General features: G+C 39.9%; 1 protein-coding gene across 5 annotated transcripts in view; it reads right to left on the bottom strand.

Annotated features, from left to right (window-relative positions):
- The window catches only part of EBF1 (EBF transcription factor 1), a 278,427-nt gene that overhangs the window by 96,127 nt on the left and 155,131 nt on the right, over nucleotides 1-27,169 (bottom strand). For 3 of the 5 annotated variants that reach the window (XM_065690402.1, XM_065690403.1, XM_065690406.1), the window contains exons 7-8: nucleotides 8,137-8,218; nucleotides 349-490 (exon numbers count right to left, since the gene is read on the bottom strand). In XM_065690402.1, the coding sequence (XP_065546474.1) occupies nucleotides 349-490; nucleotides 8,137-8,218 (224 nt within the window). The remainder of the gene's footprint in view (nucleotides 1-348; nucleotides 491-8,136; nucleotides 8,219-27,169) is intronic. The other 2 variants (XM_065690404.1, XM_065690405.1) reach the window with 1 other exon arrangement.

The raw sequence follows: 27,169 nt of genomic DNA, 5'->3' as shown, positions 1-27,169 counted from the left end.
AATATGCAACATGCTTGATTTGCACAATGAAAAACCCAGGCAATTTGGGAAAGATCAGGCTCTGATTTGGGTGCTGAATAGATGCAACAAGAAAAAAAAAAAAAAATCACCACACTTCACTGACACAGACTCTGCACCATGTTTGCCTACAGGTTTGTTATTGCACTGCATTTAGTGCTGATCTACTTGAAAAGTTCCCTCTTTGGTCTGGAGGCCAGTCTCTTTGAAATATCCAGTCCCAAAGGTATAAACTGTTACAGGACAATTTGAAACTGGTAGCCAGAGACACAAATCAAATAAATCCACATTTAAAGTAGCAATGCCAACCAATGAAAATGATATGCCTACCATGTTCCAGATAAGAAGGCGTACCTTCCGAGGGATCAAGTCTTCGAGCTCTCCGCCCGTGCTTGGAATTGTTGTGTACAAACATATTGTCCGACACTGCCAACACATGGCCATCAACATTGACTGTTGTAGACACCACAACCTGCAACCACAAGAGCAAAATGGAGGAAAATTTGGATATATATGTATGTTTTTTAAGAAGCACAGAGTGTAATAAACTCAGTTAAATAAATAACAGCTGGGAGCTGCAGAAAATTGCATAGCTATTTCACATAATAACTGGTTCTTATGCTGTACAAATCTAACAAGAGACGCTATTGATGAGTGGGTCTTTGGCATCGAAAGCTTTTGATGCAGTTTTAAGTCAAATTGCAGAATTTGTAGCTGCATGGCAGACGGCACACTGTTAACCATCATTTTAACAAGAGGATCTTTATTAAGTATTTTTTTCCTATATACAAGGGCAGCTGTGTTTCACCCTAAATTATCCCTCAGTTTCCATGCTGAAGTAGATAGAGCTGTTGACATTGCAAATGAGAATTGATTCAGAATAAAAGAAAACAAAAGGGTATTTTGTGAAGTTGTGATGAGAGTTGTTGCATGCCTACCCCCTTCCCTTCTCAACTGCTGTCCCCTCAATACAGTCACTACAGGTTGTTGGACTTGCTCAAATTTCTCCCAAGCTCTGTCTTAGGGAGTACATATAGGTATGTTTGTGTACACATACACGCTTGACAGTAGGGTCTTGATCTGGAGAACACAACCCTATTCATCCAGTGTTAGAATTATTTGTATTTCTCAACTTATCTCAGTGTCAACACCTGGGATTTGGTTTGAGGCAAGTGGAGAGAGACAGAGAAGCACTGCCCTGGAGGCAGGATCCAACACTTCTGCTCCCCAGAGCAGCCCCAGGTGGGAGATGAGCCAACCCAGTGGGGGCAAACAGGAAAGTGTTGGGTCCAGAGTAAAAGACCCAGCTGCTCAGAGGTGTCCAGAGGGACCCCTCAACCTTGAGGATCAGCAGGCACCGTCCTATAGGAAATCCCCAATCGGGCTGAGCACACCCAAGACATGAACTGTCATGGAAGAAAGAGGGGGATGCATGGGTAAAGTCCTTGGCAGAGCTGCAAGCTCATCAGTCCGGGTCTTCTCAACCCTGCTCGGATCAAGCAGCCTCATTGAATCCCTGGCTTTCATTCCGCCACCCCTCCCATAGTCTTTTCCCAACAAAGTATGCTATTCCCAGGGTTTTACCCCAGCCAAAGATTTAGCCTTCAGCTGGCTGCTGATTTGCCAGGAGCACACATCGCCTTCAAGAACTTTGACTAAAACAATAAGAAGAAATGACCTACACTTCTCCTTACATTAAACAGGGAAAGGGATTAAAAACTGAAACCCACAGAGATATGTTTATTCATGCGACCTCTTACAACCAAATATAATAATTGTCTGTTAATTGCAGTTTCAGCTCCCACCTCATGCTTCGACATGTGAAACAGCAATCAGCAGCTCCTGTTTAATCCACCTATTATGTTGACTAATTAACTTTGCTCGACAGTTTATTTCTTCCTCCATTATCAGCCCCTGTCAGCCGCAAGCACACTGCCGCAAAGGGGGACCTCAGCCCTTTTGATTGATCACCGATAGATTGACATGCAGATTAATTTAATTAGAATCACCTCACTTGAGAAATGAAAGACAATGGCAAGGGGGCTAATAGATCTGCTCTTATAATGAGGCAAGCCTCCAGAGCCACGGCAGAGGATTTCTGATTTATTTTGCTGAATTCCCCAGTCGCTCTGAAAGGCTCTCGCTTTAATTGTTCTTGGTTTTGAGAGGCTTTAGCCTCTGAAGAGGTGAAATGCTTTACAAGGATTGGCAAACATTGCTTCAACTCTCTCAGGAAGCTGCTGCCTCTCAAAGTTGGTCAAATGGGGACACTTAAAGGATCGCTTACAACAATTCAATTTCATCACTTGAATTGGATCTAAACAAAAAAAAAAAGTTGAAGATTTTCCACCTATTTTTGACCACCAATTAAAATGCTCAAAAATTTGAAGCAAGAAAAGCCGCTAAACTGCCCATTGCTAATCCCAAAGTCTTTGTCTTTGAAAGAGGAATACGAAAGAGAGTAGTTTACATCTAACAGATCCTAAAATCGTCTCTCAGAATGGCATTCCAGACAATAGATTTTTGTGCATGTTTTAAATGAAAGATATTAAAATACAGAATAAATGATTCAAGAGCTCTTACAGATGGAAATTTGGGAAAAAGAAAGCACCAAACACTATAGGTAAGTTTTTCTGAAATCAAACTAAGGGGGGAAAAAACCTCCAAGCCCTATATATAGAATTCCAAAAGGGATTTCAAAAGTAATTTATCCATTGCATTCCTGAGGGATAGAATAAAGTTTATGATATTTTCAATAAAATATGATCTTATAGTAAGTGGCTCAGGGTTTGCAATCTTATTTGTGCTCTTGCAACCATTGTAAATTCGTTGCAACTGGGATTTTGAGCCAAATCCCTAGCTGGCATTGCCTGTCACAGCTCCATGATTTATGCCAGCTCCTTATCTTCTTCTGTGGGTCTGCTGAGACACATGTGAAAATTAACACTATTACAATCAACAACAATGGCTACAACAAAATATTTTCACCAATCCTAAAACCATATAGGTACACACAGGTTTACCACTGAAGCAAATCAATCCTGTGAGGAAACCCAAAACTTTGAATGTTTCTAGAAACAGCATTCCAGAAAAATAACAGGTCAAGATTAATAATAGCAAGATAGGTCTCAAACCTGTGAAAATTGTATATATAAGTAGCTGTCACTATGCACACACCTTTCCACAGAAGATCTCAAGGAAACAAGCCTTGTGAGGTCAATTTTATGTGAGTAAATCTACATTTAATTTCCCCCCCTCAGGTTTCCGCAACTGCTGATATAACATATTTTGCATTACTTAACAGTGTCTTCCTACCTACCTCCTGAACAGAGAGTTTGATTTACTGCTAATAGACCACATTGGTGTGGTTCTTCAGTGTCGTTAGCAGAAGAAACTATAAAAGGAATTTTTAAGAGAAACTGTTTCTAGTCTCCGGAAATGCAAAAAAAAAAAAAAAAAAAAAAAAAAGTGGTTACTCATATGTATCTGTCTGAAAAAAAAATGATTATTCACAGTGCACCTGTAAGAAGCAGCACACACTTACTGCTCGATTCTTTAATTGCAAAATCTAAACATACACTGCACTAATGAAATATTAATGGCCCTAATTATCAACAGAGAAAAAATATACCTTGAATATTGTGGGCCACAGTTACATACTTGGATCAGTACAGAACACTTACATGCTTACAAGTTCTACTCATATTTTTTAATCTAAAAAAATACTACACTCTCCTAATTTTGATTTGGAAACAACTGGGATATGTTCAAGTTAAAGCACATGCTAAAAGTAATTTGTGGAGAAATCATAAACTTAGGGGGAGGGGAGAGCCAAAGTATATGTGGAATGGGCACCGAGGCATCCTAAAACATAGACCATAGCAAGAGGGAAAGTCACACTACACTTTAATAAATGATTAATGAGGTGCTGACACATTAATGTAAGCAAAGGGACAACCAGGCCTGCCAAATCTCAAACCTTTCCAAATTTTGTCAACAAAACACAGTTTTAATTTGGGACAGGCAAACACGGAAAATGATTTTGAGCTTTAGCTTTAGCCCTTCATAGATTCTGATTTAAATCCTGTATCAACACCGGGGGAGACAGAAGTATGAAAGAAACACATCAGTTTACAACTTTCTTCAATGAAATTGGCACTACCAACTGCACTAACGTATCATTCAGCCCTGTGAATTATTCTGCTTGCCATTAAATAGTTCAGTTTGTGAATACTTTGGAGCTTAGTTTAAAAATGAAATATTCAGAGACCAGGAGCTGTTTATTTGTTATAGTACCTCACCTAATATATCAAAATTAAGCATTGCATGACTCCTCATTTTTAACCACAGCCCATTAAGCTTTGCTAACTGATTAAGACATAGCATGTTCCTTCGGCTTTCAATTTTCTCTGATGTATGGCGGGGGATCTGATATTTTTTGTGATGTCCCCAACATCCAGTGGCAAAGGCAGAGAAAATCTGATTAAGACGATTTTCAGGTCTGAAGTGTGTGATAGAATTAAACCTGTAACTCCAGTGTTTGCTGTTCTTCTGCAAGCTATGCAGAAATGGCTTGAGCAACATCTTTATTGTTCTTACCACTTGGTGACCTCTTCCTACAGTGTGCTGACTTTTTTATTCTAGTAACTAAAAATCACTCTCGATTTAACAAGAGACTTAAAAAGATGTCTAACTTAAAGCACATAAGTACAACATATTCAGTAATTTTGCTCACGTGCTCAAGGACAGGCTGGGCACTTAATTACCTCAGCTCTCACTGCTATTTTTCAGCCGTTTGGTTTTTTTGTTGTTTTTTTTTTTTTTTTTTTTTGCCTTTCCCTTCTCTGGGGATGGAGCCTTGCATGTCCAAATTCCATTATCTGGGATTCATGAAGCATCATCTCTGTCTCTTATGCAAATTTGCAATAAGACACAAGTGGCTTCAATTCAAACATGAGTGGCAGCGTCCCATGGAGGCAAACCAGCAGCCTAGGCTGAGAAAGAGGTTGTGGTAACAGAATCAAACAGCATGGCAATTTCTAAGTGACTTTCAAGGTTTTCATAATAAACGAATGTTTGGGGTTTTATGCAGTGACTCAGTCTGAAAAGTTTCCTCTAAATTAAAACTTGACATGTGTCAGTTTGCAAGCAGCTGTGCTAAAACAAGAACAACAAGATAACTAGGGCACCTGGGTTTCATTAATTACAATAACATACAAAACTGTTTAAGTTGTATGAATGAGGGTTTAGTGCTGAAAAATGAAATCTGGGCAGAGTTCACCCATGATACCATCTATTACAGTTATTATTATTACCAGTGATTGGGGCACTACAGCCCATCCCACCAAGACTGGTGACTTATGTGATGAAGAATGCAAAACCAGACTGAGCATTTACTCCATGGGGTTTCTGGAATAAAAAGGCAAGGTTGGAGAAAGGTGACAGTATGTGATACCACCAAATGTTTTGTGCAATTGGGCTGATGAAACAGAGATGAAATTATTTTCTCAAAGTCTATCAGGGAGTCTGCAACACAGCTGAATACTCAACTGTCTTGAGGCCCTGCACAGTACTTGACTTCTCTCTGGCTGTTTCCTTCTGCTAATAGAGACACAACTAACGCAGACAGGGCCAACACTGCTCTAGCACACACTTTTGCTGGCACTCGACACCACTCCTCTTGTCACATCCCTGGACATCTCAGACATGCAGAGAAATGCATTTCCTTCCAGGTCCACAACTGCTTTTTATGTTAGGCTTATCATACTACTACATATACATGTGAAGTTCAGGCTAAAACTGCCTAATTCTGAATGAAATTTCTCACACAGGTTGTCTGAATCAACACATATTATGTCTCTTCCCTGGGCTTTCTTAACCTAATATCATATGATAAGCAGACAATTCCCTGCTGCAGGAAAAAAAAAAAGTAAAAACTATTAAGAAATGAAATTTTCTGCAGGGCTGATCCTTAGTGCCTGGAAATAACTTACTCTCATGGTTTTTAACCACAACGTTGACATAGCTATTAGAGACCTTCTAAGTCACTGGCAACACTTCAAACCTAGCTGATAGCAAACCCTTCACTGACTTCACAAGGGCCCAGATTTCACTTGGCTCCTATACAACACTGTCTCAAACATCCAGGTGCATCATAACTACTATATGTACGTTTGGTCCTTTTCACCCTAAGAAATGACAAATGAAGCCTGGACTCGGTAGGGTCTGCCTGTTTTATTTTAACAAATTTATTCCTAAAAGAGCAACAAGTTCAAAATTAAAAAAAAAAAAAAAAAAGAAAGAAAAAAGGAAAAGAAAAAGGAAAATAAAAGAAACAAAAGCAGCTATTGTAAAACAATAATCCTGGGCACTTAACAGAATGCTGCAAGCTTCAATCCCACCCTGTATTATAGTATCAGTGGTTCGCTTGGCTGAAAGTGATTAATTTCTTGAAAATGCTAAGGTCACACTAATTGACATGACCTGTGTAATTAAGCAGTTTCTGTTTACACATGGAAAGCTCAACTGCTGTGAAGCTGGGTTTGTATGACAGAATGTCTTTACAAGTCAAGAGATCAACAACCTTTCCTATGTCCTACCTACTTGCTGACACAGGCTCCTGATTGCTGTTCTGAGAGAACATGCGAAGGCATTACCATATGAAAATCAGCCTCAAGCTTGGACGAGCGCAAACCCAGCAGAGTGTACATGTTGTGAAGCAAGCTCTGACAGGCCCCAGGGGTGACTGCTTGGCCTAAATCCCTGTGCTGGTGAGAGTCCTTTTTCCACTTTCTCTTTCAGTGATAATGCCCTCTTGAATCACAGGAGAAACGTGATGAAGGGAGAAGTGTGGCGTGAGAAGCCAAGGGCTCTGCCATGCTAATGCTTGCTCTTATACTGATTAATTTAATCCCTGCGGCCACATATCCTCACTTCTTCACTTCTGTGTTCAAAGGGGCAAACAAAACCCTTCTGCCTTCCAGCATTGTTATGATTAAGCAGTCCAACAAAGGACATATGTTCGACATATAAATAATATTGCCATTTACATAACATGTAGCACTTTTATTTAAGTGCAGTAATGCTGAAAAAGAAAGAAACATGGTCCTGAGCTACTGCAGAAAGCAGCTGTCTTTTGGAGTTGTCTTCCTCCAAAGATCCATGTGGTCCACAGGACGAACCTCCTAGTTCTTTCTCAGAACCCAGAGGCAAATCCCCTCTGACAGACTCTATCATGTGTTCTCCCTGGGCCACATTGACTCCTCTTATAGAAACAGAAGGTCCTTTGGCTCTCTACCCCATAGTTTTATTCAGCACATACTCAGGTAAAGCATTATTGGCACAGTCAAAGGACTGTACTGGTCCAAAGGACCAAGGTTGGAGCAACTGTTTCTCAGCATTGCCACCACACCAGTCTGCTGCCAGCACTGGGGAAGGCAAGTGCAGACCATCTCCCAAGGGACAGCACTGTACTTGATCCCAAATGTAGTCATGGACATAGATGCAACATAAAAAAATGTCCTTGGTGATCTGAAGCTGTGTTCCCAAGTCCCACTGCCATATCCTGCAACAGTGGGGAAATACCAGCCAAAAGCATCCCAAGAAAGATACATTTAATGGAAGGTTTTTCCAAGTGCTGACTGCAGGGATGGACCTTCAGCTCATGGATGAACTTTTATGGTTCTTTAATGCTGCTGAAGAATAACTGCTGAAGAGTAGCCTCAAGCCAGATTTTGTTAATTACTTTTACATCCTCCTCTGTCCCTTCCGATAGACATGGTGCTCATTTGGCGTTTGCATGAAGGCAGATAGTTCCCCAGGCAGAAGGGAGTATATCAGAGCGGGGTAGCCCCATAACCTAAACCAACAGTGAGGTCATTTTGATTTTTCCTTTCCATGTTTTCATTTCCCATGGAGATGACATTATCTTCATTATTGTCTAGAGCAAGAAACCCCAACTACTTCCTGCCAATTCTGCTGTGACAAGAAGTCCTCAGGCAATATTTTGTGACCTTTTGTTTTTAGCATCTTCCAGTGAATTACCAGGTTAGTTTGGGTCAAAGTACTTCTGCTCCTAACAGATGCTGATTTTTAAAGGAGGAAGCGTGTCCAACTGACCTGGAACCGACGCATGTCTCGAGGGTTTCCTGCATTTTTTAGGCAATTTTGGTTACATTTGAGGAAAAATTTCAAGAAGAACCTGTGGAGAAAGAGAAACGGACATTAACATCTTATAAACAGTGTGTAGTACTCCTATGCAACATCTGCACATTTGGTCCAACAAAGCCGTATTTACATTAGTTTTCAGACAAATCCTCCCACTGATCAACCAAAGAGGGAGCAGAGCTTCCACAGGCCCCGGTCCAGCAAAACGTGTAACCACATCCTAAACATTTAAGGATTAAATTAATATATCTGTTGTATTAGAGCCATTAAAGTTTGGAAAGTCAGTCCCTCCCATGGTGAACCCCGGCTTCACCATGCCATTCATAGCAGCAAGGAAGTAAGAGGCACATATTTCAGCACAGCCAAAAGAGGACAGAAAAATAACAGCCAAGAAAATTCCCATATGTACAAATAGGGTTTTGTTTTAAAAGTTCATCATCATGTTCAAGTTTTGATATAATACAAAAATTCTCAAAGTGTTCCCTACAGTTTAAATCTCCCACAATTAAACCCTGTTTGTGCATAAAATTAATGCTCAAACAGTGGCTAGTGGGAGACTCAAAACTCTGAGAGGAGAAGGGGGTAAGTGTTGGTTAAAAGACTGACTTCATGGAAAAATGAAATATTTTCTGTGCAGTCTATTTCCTGGCCATACACAGTTCACTGAAGTAGCTATATGACCCTGACATATATCTCTTAGAAAAGACATTGCATTTTACAAAGCCAAAGAAAAAAAGCAAACATTTCACTGAAAATATTTCCTTCAGTGTTATGCATCAGTGGACTGTAAACTCATAAAGACAAGTCAGTGAATAATAGTGGGCTTCAGGTTCCAGGCTTCCTCCCTGAGAGCCGAAGTTTTTCAACCTTTTGTCCAAAATAAACTACAGAATAAGGTCTACTGAAGCTCAGCCATATAAAATTTAATCCTATAGCAAGTTTAAAACTCAGCACAACCAGGCAGAGCAGCATTACTCTTGCAATAACCATCAGATGACTAAGCAGAAGCTATTCTGACCTGTTTCCCTATGCAAAACTGGAGCGAGGAATTGTTTGATCCCGTTTTACTTTAAATCAGAAAGTTAACTTTTGCAAGCATCCATCTTCTAGCACCCAAACTAAATACAAGGTCAGCCAAATTTGGACACACTTCCACCCCAAAAGGCAAAACTGCAGGGTTAGCTTCAGAAAATCCCTTCTTGATGAGGAGCAGTTTTTGCTCTGCTCTAGTTGTGATGCTGTCCCTCAACATGGCAAGTTTTGGTGCTTGCTCCTGCATGCCAAGACAATCACACTAGGCAAATGGCTGCAAAGACAAATTGAAACTACAAGGGACTGTTTTCGTTAAAGAAAAGTAACACACTGAGGATGATTATAAAATGTGTTGTCTGGGATTATCAAGGACTGGATCTCCTGACCGAGGAAGTCCCTTCTAGACCTATGCTCCTAAATAAGAGCAAACAATCAACATAAAACAAACAGCTGCCACACTTGAACAGGGGTTTGGAGACACTGTGCTTGTTTCTATAAAATAAAGAGCAGTGTAAGCCATTACATTTTCTCATCAAGCAGGTTCTGATATTCAGTAACGAAAAGTTGGTGTTATTTGTTGTACATGTGTGTGTCTTTTTAAGCCTCTAATGGCCAGCTGTGACAGCCTGACTCAGATTGTGTAGAAGGAGCTGTCAGCACAAATCTTGGCATCTCAAATCCAGACAACTGCTTGCCACCAGGCAAGGGTTTGTACTCGTGCCAGAATGGATTCTGAGAGACAAGCAAATAGGGCATTAATTCTGCCAAAGGAAAACGAAAAGTGGGGAGAGTTCAGGATCTTACACTTCAGATGATGGGTTTCCTGTCAGCAGCTGGTCATTTAGCTCATGAGCTATGAAGGGCACGGACATCAGATCACTCTTGCCCTAAGCTGGCCCTGTCATGCGAAATGCTGGCAGGAACCGGAGACCACCCCTCCATGTGAGATGGCTTGCTGAAATAAAAAGGCCAGCCATCTGTTGGGAGGCAAAGACATCGCTGTCAGCTGGTGCCTACAGCCTCGAACAGGCCCTTATGTGGCAAAACCTCTCAGAGCTGCTTACTCTTTGGGGAGAAGCTGGCACTGACCCAGGTTTGCCAGGGGATTTTTGGTGGCTTCACCAAGCACCAAGGCCAGCAGCTGCCTACCCAGTCTGATGAAGCCCTGGAGAAACACCTTGGACCCAAGGGGAGCTCGGACATGGAATAGGTAGAGAAATCTGCATGGAAAGACTGCACCGGCCACGCAAATGTGGGAAGCGCCTTCCCAGTGTGGCTTTTCACAGCACACGAGTGCATGACAATGGAAGTTGGTGGGTTAACTCAAGGGTCCCAAAAGACCTAAAGCTTTCCGGAGAAACTCTGGGCCTTCCCTTCTGTTACAAAGTCTGAGCTAACATCAGTTCAAAGGCTTGGAAAATCATTATGACATACAAGAGTTGGCTTTTGGGATCCTAAACTCTAACCCAAAGTTTCAAAGTCTAACTCCATTTGCACTGTGTTATCTCCTCCAGATTCCACAGAAGCTTCACCAAAATAAACTTCAGAAGAAATGAATCTCATCTATTAAAACCTATCAAAAAACCTCAGGCAGGCAAGCAAGCAACCAAACAAAACATCCTTTGAATTAAATTAACTCCAGGAAAAAAAAAAATCAACTCAAAAAACCCCAATATTTTTGGAGGAATTTCCAAGACCCCAAGCTTACCCAGCCAAGTTCACTCACTGCATTTTAAGTAAGAAGTCACCAGTTTACAGAGCACATTCTGCCAAGCACCGTATTTTTACTCAACTGAAAGACAAAACAAATTATATGCTGCACTTTGTTTTGAAATACACCAGAGCTGGATCCCCCTGGCTACATGAAAGCATCCCACGCTCATCCAGGCAAGAGCCGAGCGGCTCCCAAGCTGGCACGGCACGTGCCGGCTGACGGCCTCCCCCAGCTCTGGCAGGAAGGCAAATGTGAACAGATTAAGACAAGGGCAGAATGGAGCAGTTTGATTCACAGGTTCAGCCCAGTCTCTCAGGCCCTGTTTTAAATCACTTGTTCAGGTGCCTTCTTCACCTGGGTCCAGTCCTGCCAGCCTTGCTCATTAGAAACACTTCACTCTGCAAACATTTCAGATTTAGATTGACAGGACTAGTCCAGGAGAAGTGCCAACAGAGCTGAGCTCTTTGTAAGCATAAGCCTCCATCTCCGTTTGTTTGCATCTAACTTCTTCACAGTAGGTTGTTTTTTCAGTTCTAACTTTCTCTGTGTTTGGCAAGGCTGTATAGCATTAATACTAACCACAGAGGATATATAGCATTAATACTAACCACCAAAGTCTGAAATTCATTCCCAAGATGAAAAAAAACATGCAAAACACAAGAGTGTCAATAAAATCTTCAACTTTAACTCTCCCCCCAAACTTGTGTGATTGCTGAACACCAGCTTTTCTGCCACACAAGACTCAGTCATCAATTATACTTATTGCTACCCTTGAAGGTTTATTTTTTTGCATGAATCAAACAAAATATATTTCTGATTCCCTTCCTGACCACTAACATCCCTGGTGTGAAGAGCATTTGTGCATATGGAGCAGAGAAACACAAGCCAGCTCCATGCAAATCAGCTCAGGTCCAGAATCATGCAAACTTTTATAAAGCACTTGGATTTAGTGACTTACATTGCTATGAAATCACAGGACTCCATGCTTTGCCCCTTATACCACAGAGACATGGTTAGAGAGTGTGCAGTTTTGGAGAAAACCAGTTAATTTTAGCTCATATTTAAGCTGCTTTATCACTCTGCTACTTCTAACTCCTGACCACTGGCTCCCTCCTCATTCCTGCTCCTTCCATCCTCTGATTCCTCTCATTCAGCTGAAGGATTTAGTGAGCACGCTACCAGCTGGAGGTCACTCCACTTGCATAAAATACTCCCTGTCACTCATTGCTGGCCATTATGTACTTCACACTGCAACCCCTTGGGTTTGTGCAATACCCTTCCCAGCAGCACCTGCTCTTTGTCACTGCTAAATAACACCGTGATTTAAATTGAATAAATACACAGCAGAAATGGAAATACTAGCAATAAAGATGTAAAAGGATTTTGCCCTCCTACTTTTCTTGCCACTACAAATTAATACCCATGTCTATTAATAATAAATGAAGAGTTAAATTAAAGAAAGCAAGCTCTGACATGATCTTGGTTGGCTTTTCTGTCACTCCCCTGAAGGAAATTTAAAGGAACTCAAACACGAAGTCTTAGCAGTAGGATTTTCTTGCCACTGCCACAATAAATATGTCTGTGGAAGGAGAAAAAAAGTTGGAAAGAAGACCTGCTGCATTCCTGATGCTGAAGAAAAGCTTGTTTGTTCCCAGCACATTGGAGAAGTTGTTCAAGAACAGTTCACCCATGTGAAAATACGACAGCTGTCATGCTGCCAAGGTCAGCCAGACCAGTGGCTATCCAGAAAGTGAGTGCCAGTTATACAACTCGAACCTGGCTAGGGCAAACAAAATTGACAAAATGCACCTTTTCTGAGGTATAAACACATTTGATAGAAGGGGGTAACTTTATAGACTCCTGGCTGAAACACAGCAGTAAGTATATGTGGGTTTGCAAAATTCGCAAAACTAAAATACATGGGCCAGTGCAATAATTAGCAACTGTCCATCAGATAAAAGGATTGTATGCCCATTCTGTATGACATACCAATTCAGCAGAGTACTAAATATGTGCATAAATTTAAATACACAAGCAGTACTGACGGAGACAAAGGTACTACTCACGTACTTCAGTACCCTGCAGAACCAGCTCTGATGTCAGCCTCACTCCTTTTTTTGGTTGTCCTCCCAGGAAAAGAAGATGCTGGGGATGTGATGCTACAAATATAATTGTCTCAAACAATGCCTAATGAGTACTACAATAACTTATACTGCACCTACCTTTAACTAATTCTAGTTAGGAATTTGCCACTAAAGTAAAAATATAGAGAAAATGCATTTAATACAATTTTATTTGGAAAAGTAAATAATAAAAATGCACAAATGTCTCCTTAGAAATTTCAGAAGGAAAAAGCTAATTTTTTTCCTTTGAAGTTGATTCTTCTAATCAAATCTCCTATTTTAAATGGAATTTTCCCAACATTAAGCTAAATTAAAGCATTTGTGTGTGTGTTTTTCTTGAACAATAATTTCTTTAATTTTCCACCTTTTTAAACTTTACTTGAAGGGAGCCCTTTTTTTGTTCCACTTTGAAAGAGAAAAAATGTCAAAATAATGGAATTTCCTATGCTACAGAAAACCTGAGCTTAGCCCAGCTCTACTAATAATTGCAGAAAAAAGAGGGGAAAAAAGTTCCTTAGCATTTAAGATATGAAGATTCCCATTTTCTATCAAGTCTATTGTTGCAAGGGTTTATTTTTTGTTCTCATTTGGGTTTTGCTTGGTTGTTGGAGTTTATTTTCTTGCAGACCTTTTCACATACAACTAACTGGTCATATCAGGTTCTCTATTCACAAAAGAAAAATTGAGTCTTACACTGATATTTACCAACATGAGGCTGTGTATGGAAATCAAATATAGGCACGGGGAAAAACCTCCTATTACCCACATGTTCACAGCTGGATTTTACTTGGCTCTTTAGTCAATAAACAGCAGTAGCTACCTTTTGTGGCATTTTTACAACAGGAAATTTATTCTGCAGAAGAGAAATCAAACACCAGATACAGCCATCTAGCTCTCTTCTAAACATATCCTTCTTAAGTTGTCAAACATCCTAATTAAGAACAAAAAAAATTCCAAATCTGCTCTCCCTGGATTCAGAGTTCTCACTGATTTAAAATGGAAGCAGAACCAGACCTGTATTTTGCATTTCTAGGATGCTGAAAAATCCAATAGATTAAACACAAACCAATACAACAAAGAAAAAAAAAAAGAAGAAAAAAAAAAACACAAAAACCAAAACAAAACCAAAAGCCTGAAAATTATTTATTTTACTACAAAATATATGTCTTCTTCCTGAACTGCAGAAAAGGCCTAAGAGAGGCAACATGACATGGAGAATAAGCCTCAAGCAGTCAGTCTACTGACTCACTGACTGAGATTCTTCAGGCAATGCCATAATAGAAACAGAATAGTCTACATTATTTTTGTGAACTTGCTCTGACTCCTGGAGCTAGCATTGCCTGGGTTTGCTGTTATCAATACAGTAAATATTCAGCTCAGCACAGCAAATAGCTGAGGAGGCACCCACGTAATCACCAAATCAGAAGATAGGACTGCCCAAAACAGCCTTAAATTACTCATTGCTCGCTTCAGCAAGTGTTCCCAGTCACTTTTCCTCAGGTCTGTGTGTTCTGCACAGTGAAGCACAGCATATCAATTTTTCATCTGGCATCTTCTGGATTTCTCTAGTGCTCTGATACTGAATTATAATGCATCAGAGAAATTTAGAGCAGTTTGGGAAAGTGTGTTTGGCATTTTCTCCCGTGAGTGAGTTAAAATCCCAGAGAGACTGTTTTGGTTTCTTCTCCCAGACTTTTAATAAGAAAAGAAAGAGATAACGCTACCAAAAAACAACATCACAAAACAGAATTAAAAATAGTCCAGAGGCAGGTTTGAGTGCTCAGTTTTCTGTAATTTAATTTTGCCCCCAGGCCTGACTTTTTAATAATTTTTTCTTTCTTAAAGTAGTGGAAATCTGAATGTTCGTATATCTCCTTGCTTGTGCCCAGCTCCATTATCTCAAATTTTTATTACATTTGAACTGCAGCTACTTTCCTATCTCACAAAAAAAAAAGTCAGAAAGACTTTATGCCATCTGTGTACAGAGTATACACAGTGTATTTGGTTTATGACAGTTAGATGCAAGATAACTGAACATACACTCATTCTTTACATTATATTGAGACAAACAGCACTGTGAGATAAGCAGCACAGTGCCTGCGCCCATGCCCCATGCACAGCTCCAGCTGCTAGTTTACACATCACAGAAGCCTCTCAAAGCTGCCTTTATTTGCATGCTTCAAATCACAGACTATGCTTTACGAGCTGATAGGCCAGGGTTTTAGATGAAATTGTGACAAACTTTCCAGCATCACAGTGCATTATTATCAAGTGAGTAAGTCACATAAGACAGAATTCACCCTTTGGTTAAAACTAAAAACAAACAATATTTGATCAATTTGCTTTAACTACTTTCCCTTCATGATTTCCCCATTTCACTCTTGCTTCACCCCTTATATACTAGGATATAAAAGTGGGCTAACTATTTTTAATTTTTAGAGAAGATGCTAGGCTTCAGTCACTGGAAAAAAACCATAACCCAGCTCTGTGGTCTGTCATAGTTCACACAATGCCATTGAATTAGCAGCTCTCCCAGAGTCATAGTTTTGCTAAAAGAACCTCTGTTCAGTGTAAGTGATGACAGATAACAACATTACTGTTATTGCAATGTGATATCAGTATTTGGTTGCCTGCTACCTCAAGGTAAACTACTGTAACTTTAGCATGGTTACCAAAAAGCATCAGCAGTATCAAACTCATAGTATGTCAGAGAGCAGTGTTAATCCAGCCATCTGAAGCTGGTTTTCTCACAGCAGGCATGGACCTTAAAACTTGTCACCTTGAGCTGAGGGTGCTAATGACATATTTCTTTCATCAGCTTACTGAGGAAGTTATAAAGATTCACATGATAAATGCTTCACGTGTGGGAAAAGCATTTCCCACCTTTCCCTGGATCAGGCACACGTAAATCACCTGCATGTAAAATTGTGTCCAATATGCCTGCATGTACAATAATTGATGATTCCTCAAATGCCAGACACCAATAAAGTCCTAAAATAATATTGATGCACCAGTGCTATCATTTGAATCTGCGCAACCCAGAGGGTCAGGCTATTTAAAGGCCATGTGTGTGGTACCTGCTGGCCAGAGCCTGAGCCTCTAGAGCACTAAGAAAACTTTCCATACATATAGAGGTAGAGTGCTACCCAAAACCCATCTGAACAGATCTATCCTTGAATGGTTATGCTAGGTGTAGACATCATGTTACAACAGCATTCCCTCCAGAGACCTGGCACAGAACCTGCTCCGTTGTGTTCTCAAGGTGTTTGTTTTGCTTTGTTTTGTTATTTTCTTTTAAGTGGAAGATGCTTAATGTGAAAAAAACAGGTCTGCTTAGACTGAAATGGAAGTGATTTTTGACCAGATTTAGATGCAGGACTGATAGCCTAAAGAGAAAGAAACGACAAAGAAAGAAGCTCTTATTTACAATAACCTACAGTGTATGCCAATTATGAAGCAGAAGCACGTAAGAAATGAAGAAAGTTATTATTGAGTTCATTCATGTCTCAAAATCATTAAGAATACAGAATCCAAGGAGTTTCCAGCTCCAGAGAAATGGAACAGAAACTTAGCACATGCGCTGAAGTGTGCCCATGAGATGCTGACTCTGCCCAAACTCAGGGGCTCTGAGCTGCAGCTGCTTCACTGCCTCAGGATCATCGCCAGCACAACAGACATTGTAAGACCACAGGATTTACTGCTGAGATGACAACCCAGTCTCATCTCGTGTATCACTAAATCCTCAGCAGAACTGCAACAGCAATGGGCAACTTAGAAACATGGCTGTAAATCTCTCATTTGCTCAGTCCTGCTATGAAGATGGGTGGAACTTACCTCACCCGACCCATCCAAGTCATTACAGAGGAATAGTTGGAGAGTGTCAATATGAGGAAAGATTGATTGCATCCCCTCCTAAGAAAACTTATACTTTAAAAAATGGAGTGTTTGCTTTGAGTAAAGTAGCAGCAGCGAAGGACCTTAAGCGGGGGAGAAAAAAACACCACTAACTTTGAGTTACTGGGTTATTAAAAGTTAACTTTTAATAAATTAGACAAAACTAAACCGGGAACTTGGTCAGAGTAGGTGATAAAGGACAACCTGACAGACATTCAGCTGGGAGACTTGATTTTACTTTTTGTAATAACCTTCTTTGTTCTCCAGGGGTGAGGTGAGGAGAGGAAAAAACCCATAATAATTAAAAGGAACCTTTTAAAGAAACTGGTGAGGATGAGTCTAAGTGAGTCTAGAATTAACTGCCCATGCAAATGTATGTTTGTATTTATACAAGAACAGGTCCAGCACAAAAGTGCTGTGGAAGAAAGTCAAGTGCTGCCTTCAGCTTCTGCCCACAAGCTGGACATTCCATTCAGGGGTTCCCATTGTTTCATGATATTTAAGAGTATAAAGCCCTCATTTCCTTTACAGCAGGGAGCTCTGGCAATGAGGACGGATCTGGAGTATAGTTGCTATTTTGAGTGCTGGAAGGAAGCAAAGAGCTGTTTTGTGGAAAGGCGGAGGCACTTTCTTTGAGCTGTGCATGTGGTGGCTCAAGAGAGAAGATATTCCAGGGGCTTTTGAAGGGGATCCTGAACTGGCTCTAGATATAAAATGATGCATAATTTTTTGTGTGTATATGGACAAGCAGTCCAGAAACTGTAAAATTCATTGTAAGTCACCACAGAAGAGAAAGAGAGAGCTTTTGAAGTGATAAAGTGGATCGCAGTATATAAAATGCTGGAGATGTCATCAATAACTATTGCATGTATCTGCTACCTTTAACATGGCATTGAAATAAATTAATTAATCTTGGAAATAACAACCTCTGGAGCAGACATGTAAAATCAAATCATGTCTGCTTATACTACAGGTTTTGGATTAAGTACTTCAGAGCTTTTCTTAAAGCAGTGGGCCTTGAATATGTAGGAAAAATACTTTTGCTGATGTTCTCTTCTGTATCAGAGAGATATGCAAAAAGCATTATAGCTGGTAGCCACAAGGTCATCTTTTGCAATCATTTGGAAAGGTGATGCAGCTCACAAGAGTATTTTCTTCTGTCCTTGAAGCCAACCATTCAGTGAGGGTACCCAAGCTGAAGGACAAAACCAAACGTCACAAAACCAGAGTAGAATTCAGATCAGGATGCTAGTAACAAGTTACAACTGGAGCAAGGTAAGGACATGAGTTGGCTGTAATGCAATATATTATACTCATGCCACCTTGAACTTTGTTGGTTGGAATTATGAGAAACAGCATATTTAGCACAGAGTTCAATGGACAAAAGACATTGTAAGGACAGAGGCACAGCATCAGATACCCTACTCAAGGGAGTATACGACAATGTGTGTTATTATCTTTGGAAAAAGGGTGACTCAGTTAGCAACCACAGAAAACTTCCATGGGTGCTAAAACACCAACAATAGTTGGGATCTCTCATGTATTTCTGGATATCTGGCTGTGTCACTGAGATGTCCAGCGGACTAGGAAGTGCTTGTTACTTAACAACCTTTCACTCCTTCGCTCTATTTTATGTTCTATTGATCTTTTGAGAGCAATAATGCCGGCAACTGGCAAAGAGTAAAGAGGATCAGCAAAAAAATTTACAGCTGCCCTGTCTAGCACCTCCCTGGAAAAACATAATTCCTAGTTAATGTAAACATAACTAACAAATCTCACTCAAAATCTTTCTACCTAAAGTAGCCTAAAATTATCAGGAACTCTACATAAGTACTGAATATCAATCATTCTTTTTTTGCTCAATTCTGTAGCTCTAACAAAGTTCTACTAAAGACCTAATTGTATAATAACTAACTTCAATGCTGTAACACATTATCTTTTCTATGACACATGCACAACACTAATGAAAAGGCTGAAATTCTTTAAGATAGCTGGCTAAACAATGTGAACCTAGATGACACAGATGATCTCAGTGATATTAATATAATATAAATATATTAATAGATATTAATATAAAGCTAGAGAATTTTCCTCTTCTCTAGTAAGTTGAAACTCCAGGCCAAGAGTTAACTAATACGGGAAATAAAAACACAGCCTTGTGCCCAAAGGCTTGATGAACCTCATTTGCTGAGCATACAGTATCAAGTTTTAAATGCCTGCTTAATCTCAAAATAAAAATTAAGAGGGAGTTTGAAGAAATATTGTGCAGTGCCAATGACAAACTTATCAACAGACACATGTTAGACAACATGCTAAAATACCCTCACATCAACTTGTCAACAATAACCACCAACTAACAGACAACTCTGACAAAATAATACTCAGGGATTGATTTAAACTGAAGAGGAAAGTACAGTTAAATATACATTATCTAAACAAGTTGCATGTGACTTTGGCATATATTAAATGAAATAACATTACTCCAAGTTCAGAAGTATAAATCATTCTGATTACACCTGAATAACCAAATTTCTACCTTTAAAGTTTTCTTCTACCATGCAGAATAACTATGACAAGTGCAAAATGGTCCCACTGTTCCTTCTCCTGCAATGAATTTTTCCTGCCATTCTGGAGCTGCAGCATCACCTATCCACAACTAGATTTAGCCTTGGCACCTTCCGAATCCTCCACCAAATTTTTGCACAGAGTGAGTTCTTGGATATAAAGAGGCAGGTTTGGTCCATTGTATTTAGAAGAGTGTGAAGATCCCTTCATCTAAAAGATTCATGATGCTCAGTATGAGCTAGCTAGAACTAGCAAGGACACTGAGGAGAAAACTTTCATCCTTGCAGGAAGTGTCTTGGGACTTGTTATGACTACAGGTGGTCAGACACTTGACTCTCTGTCTCTCCTGAAAGACAGCACCTCAAGCAACACAGTACTCCCTAGTGTGCACCTCTTCAGTAGTATCTAAAAGGGAAGCGTACCTCCCACTGAGTCACCAAACACTGCTTTCCACAGTAGCTTTTCCTTAGAGGACTCTTCTTTTAAGATAAAAATTGTCAGTCTAGTGATACAGTGATACAGTGCCAATAACTCCATATGCTTTTGCTTTTGTATATTCTGAAGGTTGCCTTTAAAAATGGATTTCAATACGTAACGGGTTACAGTCAAGTGATGTGTCACAAGTTTTGAGCTTTATGTTTTGATGAAATTTTTCTGCAACTGGACATGGCCACCTCAATCTCCTCCTAGTCATTTAGGAGGCACATTTTAGTCCCTTTCCCCCTACATGTCCCTTTCAAAGCAAGAGACAAATACAGTCTGCATTCCTTGGTAACAGTTTTAGGTTAATTTTTAAGTTCCAATTCCAAAGATCACCAAATAATGAAATAAAAAATAATATTTTTTTTCTTTAATCAGAGGAATCTTTACTGAATTGTGTGCAATAATGCATTTGAGATACAGAAACCAAGAATGAAAGTGGAAGTGTCAGAATACCCACAGAAATGTCATCTCCATCCCATAAAGAAACGCTTCTAAGATGTCCAGGCAGAAAACATTCTGGAATCTTAAATATGCTAATAGTTCAAAGTACTGATGAGTCCAAGCCAAACCCCCAAATTGGAAAGTTCCTAAGGTCTGGGCAACATTCAGACTGCAGTTGTAAAACAGTGAAACAAAAAAAAAACCAGACGGAAACACGCACACCTTTTGTGAAGGTCTGATTTGAGGTTGGCAACAGACCACAAATAACCAATTTAGACCCTGTCTTGGAGACCTGACCTCAGGACAAGGAAGTCTCTAGGATAAAATGAAAATCTATTCCTGAAATGTGAGAGAGGCTGGTTTCTCTCTTGTTGCACTGTCTTTTTGCAAACTATCTCCACCCATTACTTCCTAAAGGACATCGGCAAATGGCACCCCTTAGGCTGTATAAATCTCTGCAGAAGGAATAGCATAATTTTTCTCCCATCACAAACCTTCCAGTCTAATATTTGACAGCCTAGATCAGGTGCTGTCCAAACATTTATTAAAACATTTTAAATGATGAATATATCCAATTATTACTATTAATGCAGCTAATACTGACTAATGAGGGGGAAACATACTAGCTTGTGTCCTGCAATTCATTACCCCTGCCTTGTCAACAATTCAAAGCCCAAAACCTAATCATCCATACCGGGCCCTGTTATATTTCACACGTCACATTTAATAAGTCACTCAGTGCCTATAAATTAATGTAACATGTCGGCGTTTATGAGTGCGGCTTTGTCGCTGTTAACAAATGATGTGCTGGCCTGGTCTGCTGCAGCTCAGCAGTGAAGAATGATGGAGGATGATTTCTCTCCAAACTATAAACTACACACCGGGGACCATAGCAACACATAGGTACATGTATACACATGAGCATATGTGCGTGCACACATGTACACACATACTACATATGAAAGTGGTATATAACACAAAGAATGTGCACCTGCATATGCTTTTATAGGTATATTTCATACATTTTGATGCAGCATATTTATCAGTCATTATATCTTATCAACTTATATCATACCTAATCATATATGCAGATCTACGTACACTTAGATACTAGACAGTGTATCAGAATGGATAAACAACTCTCCAGCAAGTTTACCAAAAAACATAGCTACTGTATGTGTCATGTTACAATTTCAACAGCCCTAGTTTAAGCCAACCAAGTTTATATAAAACATTACTACATACAAGTGAGGGTCAAGCCAGACTTAAAACTAGTCAGAACACCTGTAATATTTCCATGCTTATTGCTTCCATAGCCAATGACAGCCTGAAACAGAAATGAAACACCATAGACTTGTATTGCAAAATGTGATGCTGGACTGTAGGTGACTGGCATGGCACCAATGTTTTCTTTTCTTCTTCTTGAGCAAAACTGATCTTTTACAAGAGCATGAATAACACAATTTAAAAACTTAAAGGCCCACAGTACATGAAGAAAAACCTATAATTGTGACATACATACACTTTTTAATATTCTTCTTCCTATTTTCCTGCAAGAAGTGCAAATTAACAAGTTAAAATGTCAGTCTTTTTGGTTACTTTGGTTACAGCTGTGGCAGGTTCAGGTTTGATGAAAGACATCTGGATCTACATATGGCTGCATTAAGTACTATATGCAGTAATAAAACTGCATGTTGCAAATGCGCACTGTGGCCAGGAGGGAATTTGTCACTGGAAGCAGTTTTTATAGACCTCAACTGGTTTGTCAGCAGCAGAGGAAGAAGACAAATAAGGAAAGGACCTCTGAGAGCTGAGTTCCTAGGCCCTAGGAAAAATGAATCTTACCAAAGCACAGACCAGGACCCCAGTTTTAGCTTTGTAACAAAGGTGTCCCAATGGTAATGCCAGTTTTACTCTTCTGTTCTCTTTTACACCAATGATGTCTTCTGTGTTACAGCAACAGATTCCTTATGAAACAAAAAGTATTCAAATACACTTAATTTGAAAGGTTTAACTGAGATGAGAATGCATTGGTGATGAGCCCACAGCCAGTCTGGGAGAGACAGACCTGATTTGATTTTCTGGATATATTTTTTGCCTCTGTTGGGAAATGACAGTTTGTAAAAAAGAAACTTTTATAGGAAAGAGTCATGTCTGAAGGTCTCTCAGTATGAAAAAATGTTCAGAAATGTTCAAAACATTATCTTCAGAGAGTTTAAAAATGAAAAGCATCCATTCCTGGTGAAACATGTATCTGGCTTGCAAATTTTAACTAAAGTTAAAAAAAAAAAGTTAGAAATACATTTTAAAAGTTGGCATAGAAATAATAGCATTTTTACTTACAAATTTCCCTTTCTTCTTGGACCACCGACTCATAAATAGCACAGCAAAGCTGGTTGTGCATGGTTTTTGTTTGTTTTGCAATCTTGGTTTCAAACCAGAAAACTCTTGAAAGGCCTCTGGACCTGGAGGTAGGTTTTCTGCACAGGTCTAGCAAAAACCCCACAGACAGTTGCTCTGGGACCCACTGGAGCTCAGCCCATCTCTGAGGGCGCATCACACTTCTTACAACACTGATGAGGCAATCCCTGCACAGATACATGGCACTGAATTTGGGACTATTCACAGGTACTGAGATTTACATTTCCCTGTTAAAAACAAAGAACACACGGAGCAGTGCTGACACCACTAAGGTCCCTCTGCCAGGCAGGGCTGGGAGACCTTCCTAAGCTTTCCATTCAGACAGTTCAAGGCTTCTCCAAAGGCCAGTTCTGGGCAGGAGCCCAGCCCAAGTGCTCTGAATTGTCTTTGGAAAAAGTCTGTCTTTCCGCAGTCCCTGTGGAGTGTGGCCATCTTCCTGATTTGGGCTTTTCCACTGTGCTCCAGGGCTAAGATGTGCAAATACCTTTTTGAAAGATGCTCTTACAGAATACTAGATTTTTAACCTCTCTATAAATACTGTCTCTGAAATGTACATGCTTAAACGGTGCTCCAAACACCTCAGATTTTAACTACTGACAAGGATTTGCTCTTCTCTTAATGTCAGCGGCCATGCCAGTGCTTCAACATCCTATTGAAGTGGCAATACTGATCAACAGGGCAGCAAAGTGTCATACTTATTTTCCAAAATCAATCCACCCTGAAAGAGCCAGCCAGTAGTTAAAGTACTAGACCAGAACACAGAAGACCTAGATTCATGTCTCTGCTTGGTGTACTTTGTAAGCCACCAAGTTGCTTTTAGGCTGCTAAACGCACAATTAAGACCACTTGAAAGTCCTACTGCACATTTTACTGCATCTTCAGAAGTCAAAGCACCTTTAAAAATCTAGCTTTAAATCTCTGTGTCTTCTTTTCCCATCTTTAAAATAGGGATCATGACACTTCCCTAGCACACAGGTACTATAAGGATAAAGACAAAGACACTTTCTAAAAAGTGTCACACATATCTAGGATTCTCTCATGTACTGTTGGCATAAAAAAGAAATCTTAGATATTTTTAAAGACTTCTGATATATAAAGGGGAAATGATGTAGGATTTCATAGACCTTTTTATAAATGTCTCTCGAAAATTATTCAGCATAGCCAGTACCAGTGAAAGCAGCACACTTACCAGTTTGTTTTTCTAGGTTGTGTACTGGGGTTTTGGCACTTGATACCTTTAGACTAATAGATATGATAAAATTTTCTTGAAAGGCTTTAGCACCACTGCTCCTGCATTCTATGTAATTAGGCACTATCCAGTGCTGAAGGAAACTGCTTTGGAGTACAGTCTGCAGTCAGCCATAGCGCGGCAGTGTGCGGTGCATAACAGCAAAGGCCAGTTGACCAATTAAAGCTAAGTGATGTCTTGTTGTCCCAGCAGCCTCTCATTTACACAATGTGAAAGGTAACAAAGACCCTGAAAATCCAGGACCATGTTCCAGCTAAGAGACCTCTTACCAGAGAAAATGGGGAAAGGGGAAAAGCAAGACCCTTAAGATATTTAGTATTTTAAAAATTTCACTAAAGAAAACTTACTTGGTAATTGGCTATTAAAATGTGTGCTCTTTTCCCTAAATCTCCAATGCCTAACTCAGAAATCATATGGTGCAAACCCCCCAAGTAACTCTATGACCACACCTAGGCAAGCAGAAGCTGAGACCATTATTCCTGACCAAAACCAAATGGCTTGAGCAGGTCAGCTGTACAGCACCCCCCATCAGTTTTTATTTTTAAATCCTATTCTCCTCAGTGTCCTTTCATTTACCATCTTTAGTCCTTTCAGTCATAAATTTTGTAGGGCAATACTATTTGTATACACAAATGCCCTACTGGAGGCCTCCACGTACTTCTGCAAAAGACATGATAGATAAGAATAAACTTCATCTTATGGGGTTTTTTTTTCCTTATTTATACATTAACCTCTAAACGGGTAGAAGAAAAGCAGAAAGTGAGCTGGGTGCTAACAGAAAAGCTCAGTAACATACACATGCCACAACAGTCACACTTAGCTCTGAAAACTGAAAGAACTCCATGAGAAAGGTGGAGACTTTGCAACAAAGCTGCTGCACTGGCACTGCAGGAGAAAGCTTTTTTTTAAAAAAAAAAAAAAAAAAAAAAAAAAGAGGAAAAAAGTAGAAGAGTCGAATTGCCTGTTGCAAGGGATTCATGGAATCTCTGAAATCCTGCTGAAGGAGAGAAATCTGCATGACAATAACGTTGTTTCCTTCTTGGAGAGACCCACAGGGCTCACAAAATCATACAGAAAAGAACACAGCTCTTTTCAATTCAGCCCATTCTATAGAACGGTGAATGTCGCAAGGCTTATTTTATAATTTATTGTTCACCAAAATGGTTTGTTTTGCACAAACAATTCTTTTTGCTCTACTCTTTTCTGGCAGTTCCTTTTGGCTTCATCCTAGAGCTGCCTTCATCCGCACTTTGCTGGACTTTGAGAGAAATAAATTTTAAATCTTCACCTCAACTGCTCCCTGCTGCTCTCAGGCTTCCTCTGAGCAGGGATGTTGCATCCGTAACCACTGCTAAACCACCATCTTTTCCTCTTTGCACCATACCTGGCTGGCTCCTCCCTTCTGAAGCATCAGAAATCACTCAGACCTCTGGAGAGCCAAGAAGGGATCAAAGCACTGCCAATACAAGACTCAATCCTTTGCCACCAGAGACAGAGGCACATGCCTGAATCCCTCAGTGAAGATCAACTTTGCTGAGCTATGTTAGCAAAGTCTCTGCTGGGGAATACCCATGCGGTCCAGGAGGACAGAAGAAGCCCAAGCCTGCCAGCTGGAGCAGAGGCTGCTGCTGGTGTTTGGGAACTGGCTCCCTGAGGGAACGAGGCAAGCAGAAATTCAGCTGGGGGAACACCCTTCCTAATCCCTGTGTGAGCAACGAAATGAGCTGCACTGAAATTAAGAGCTTTAAGCAGCTCTCCTTTCCACCCACCTGCATAGACTGCATAGACTCACATCTCTCTAAAAACCCTGGCTAGGTGTGTTTTGCATGATCCTGTGCTCTTTCACTGCTGCCACAGACTTCAACAGTCTTTCCTGTGCTTTCCTATTGCACTTCCTTATTACAGCAGAGAGACAATCTATATTCATTACGTACTTAGTCCCTATAGCCATCACAGCAGTTAAGGAAATGCCAATATTCTCTTTCCATAGAGGAGGGAAATATGCGACTTCACAAGGCCATGCAAAAGTTTTTGAGAAAAGCATGGAAGGTATTCCAGTGCACGGACCAGCACTCTGGCTCTGCCAGTCACTCATTTCTACTCCAGAAAGTAGTTCTTTTAATTAGAAAAGCAGAAGGATTAAAGAAATTAAAATTAACTCTACCTCAGCTGCATTTTCCACCCAGAACCAGCACTTGGTTCAGAAAGTAGATAAATCAGAAACTGAGCAGGCAAAGAAAATTCAAAGTGCATTACACGTCCAAGCTAAACTGATGTTATTCCACATATGCAGCAAAAAAATAAAGTCAAAAGTAGGTCAGAAAAGCTGACAGAATTAGTCACAGGAAAGATGAATAGGAAATTTGATGGAAATAAAATCACTTTTGATGATGAATTCATAGTCAGTCTTAATTGAGTACAATGAACTTGAAAATACACTTGGTGAATGTCTGCATTACCTGGACGTCTGTGTGTTTGTTAGCAGTTAAGATACACAAACTGATCAATAGTGTAAAACAAAGGAGCTCAGGTATGCATGTGTACTCATACATCACTTCAATAAATTATCCTCAGTGTTACAACTGGGGGAAGGGAGGGGGTGGATTTAGAACAATCATTTTGGGATCAAGAGCTAAATCATTTCAACCACATCTTGATTTCTGCAAAACTCGGCAGGAATTATGAGGCTTAACAGCATCTCAACAATTAGCATATTATAAATACAAAAATGATATATTAAAGCGAGAGGAGAAAAAGGCCAGCATTTTACACCTACAGTAATATAATTCCACTACTTAATGCAAAGTAACAGGCATTAGAGTGTTTGGGATCCTCTTGTATAGTGTTATCTGTTCTATCAGTAAATGAGACTATGTGAACAGTACAACCCATAAATAATTCAAGGCCTGAGATGGCAATTATAGAACCATGCACAACCAGCATGAATATTTTATGAAGGCTAAAACAGCCCTCAGAATGAATCATGGATAGATGAACACACACACACATACACACGCACTCAGCTGTTGGCCAAGTATTGCTTCCAGACATGGCTTATATCTG

This window comes from Lathamus discolor, chromosome 10, assembly GCF_037157495.1.
Source record: "Lathamus discolor isolate bLatDis1 chromosome 10, bLatDis1.hap1, whole genome shotgun sequence".
Taxonomy (NCBI): domain Eukaryota; kingdom Metazoa; phylum Chordata; class Aves; order Psittaciformes; family Psittacidae; genus Lathamus; species Lathamus discolor.
This window is presented reverse-complemented; position numbering and strand designations above follow the sequence as displayed.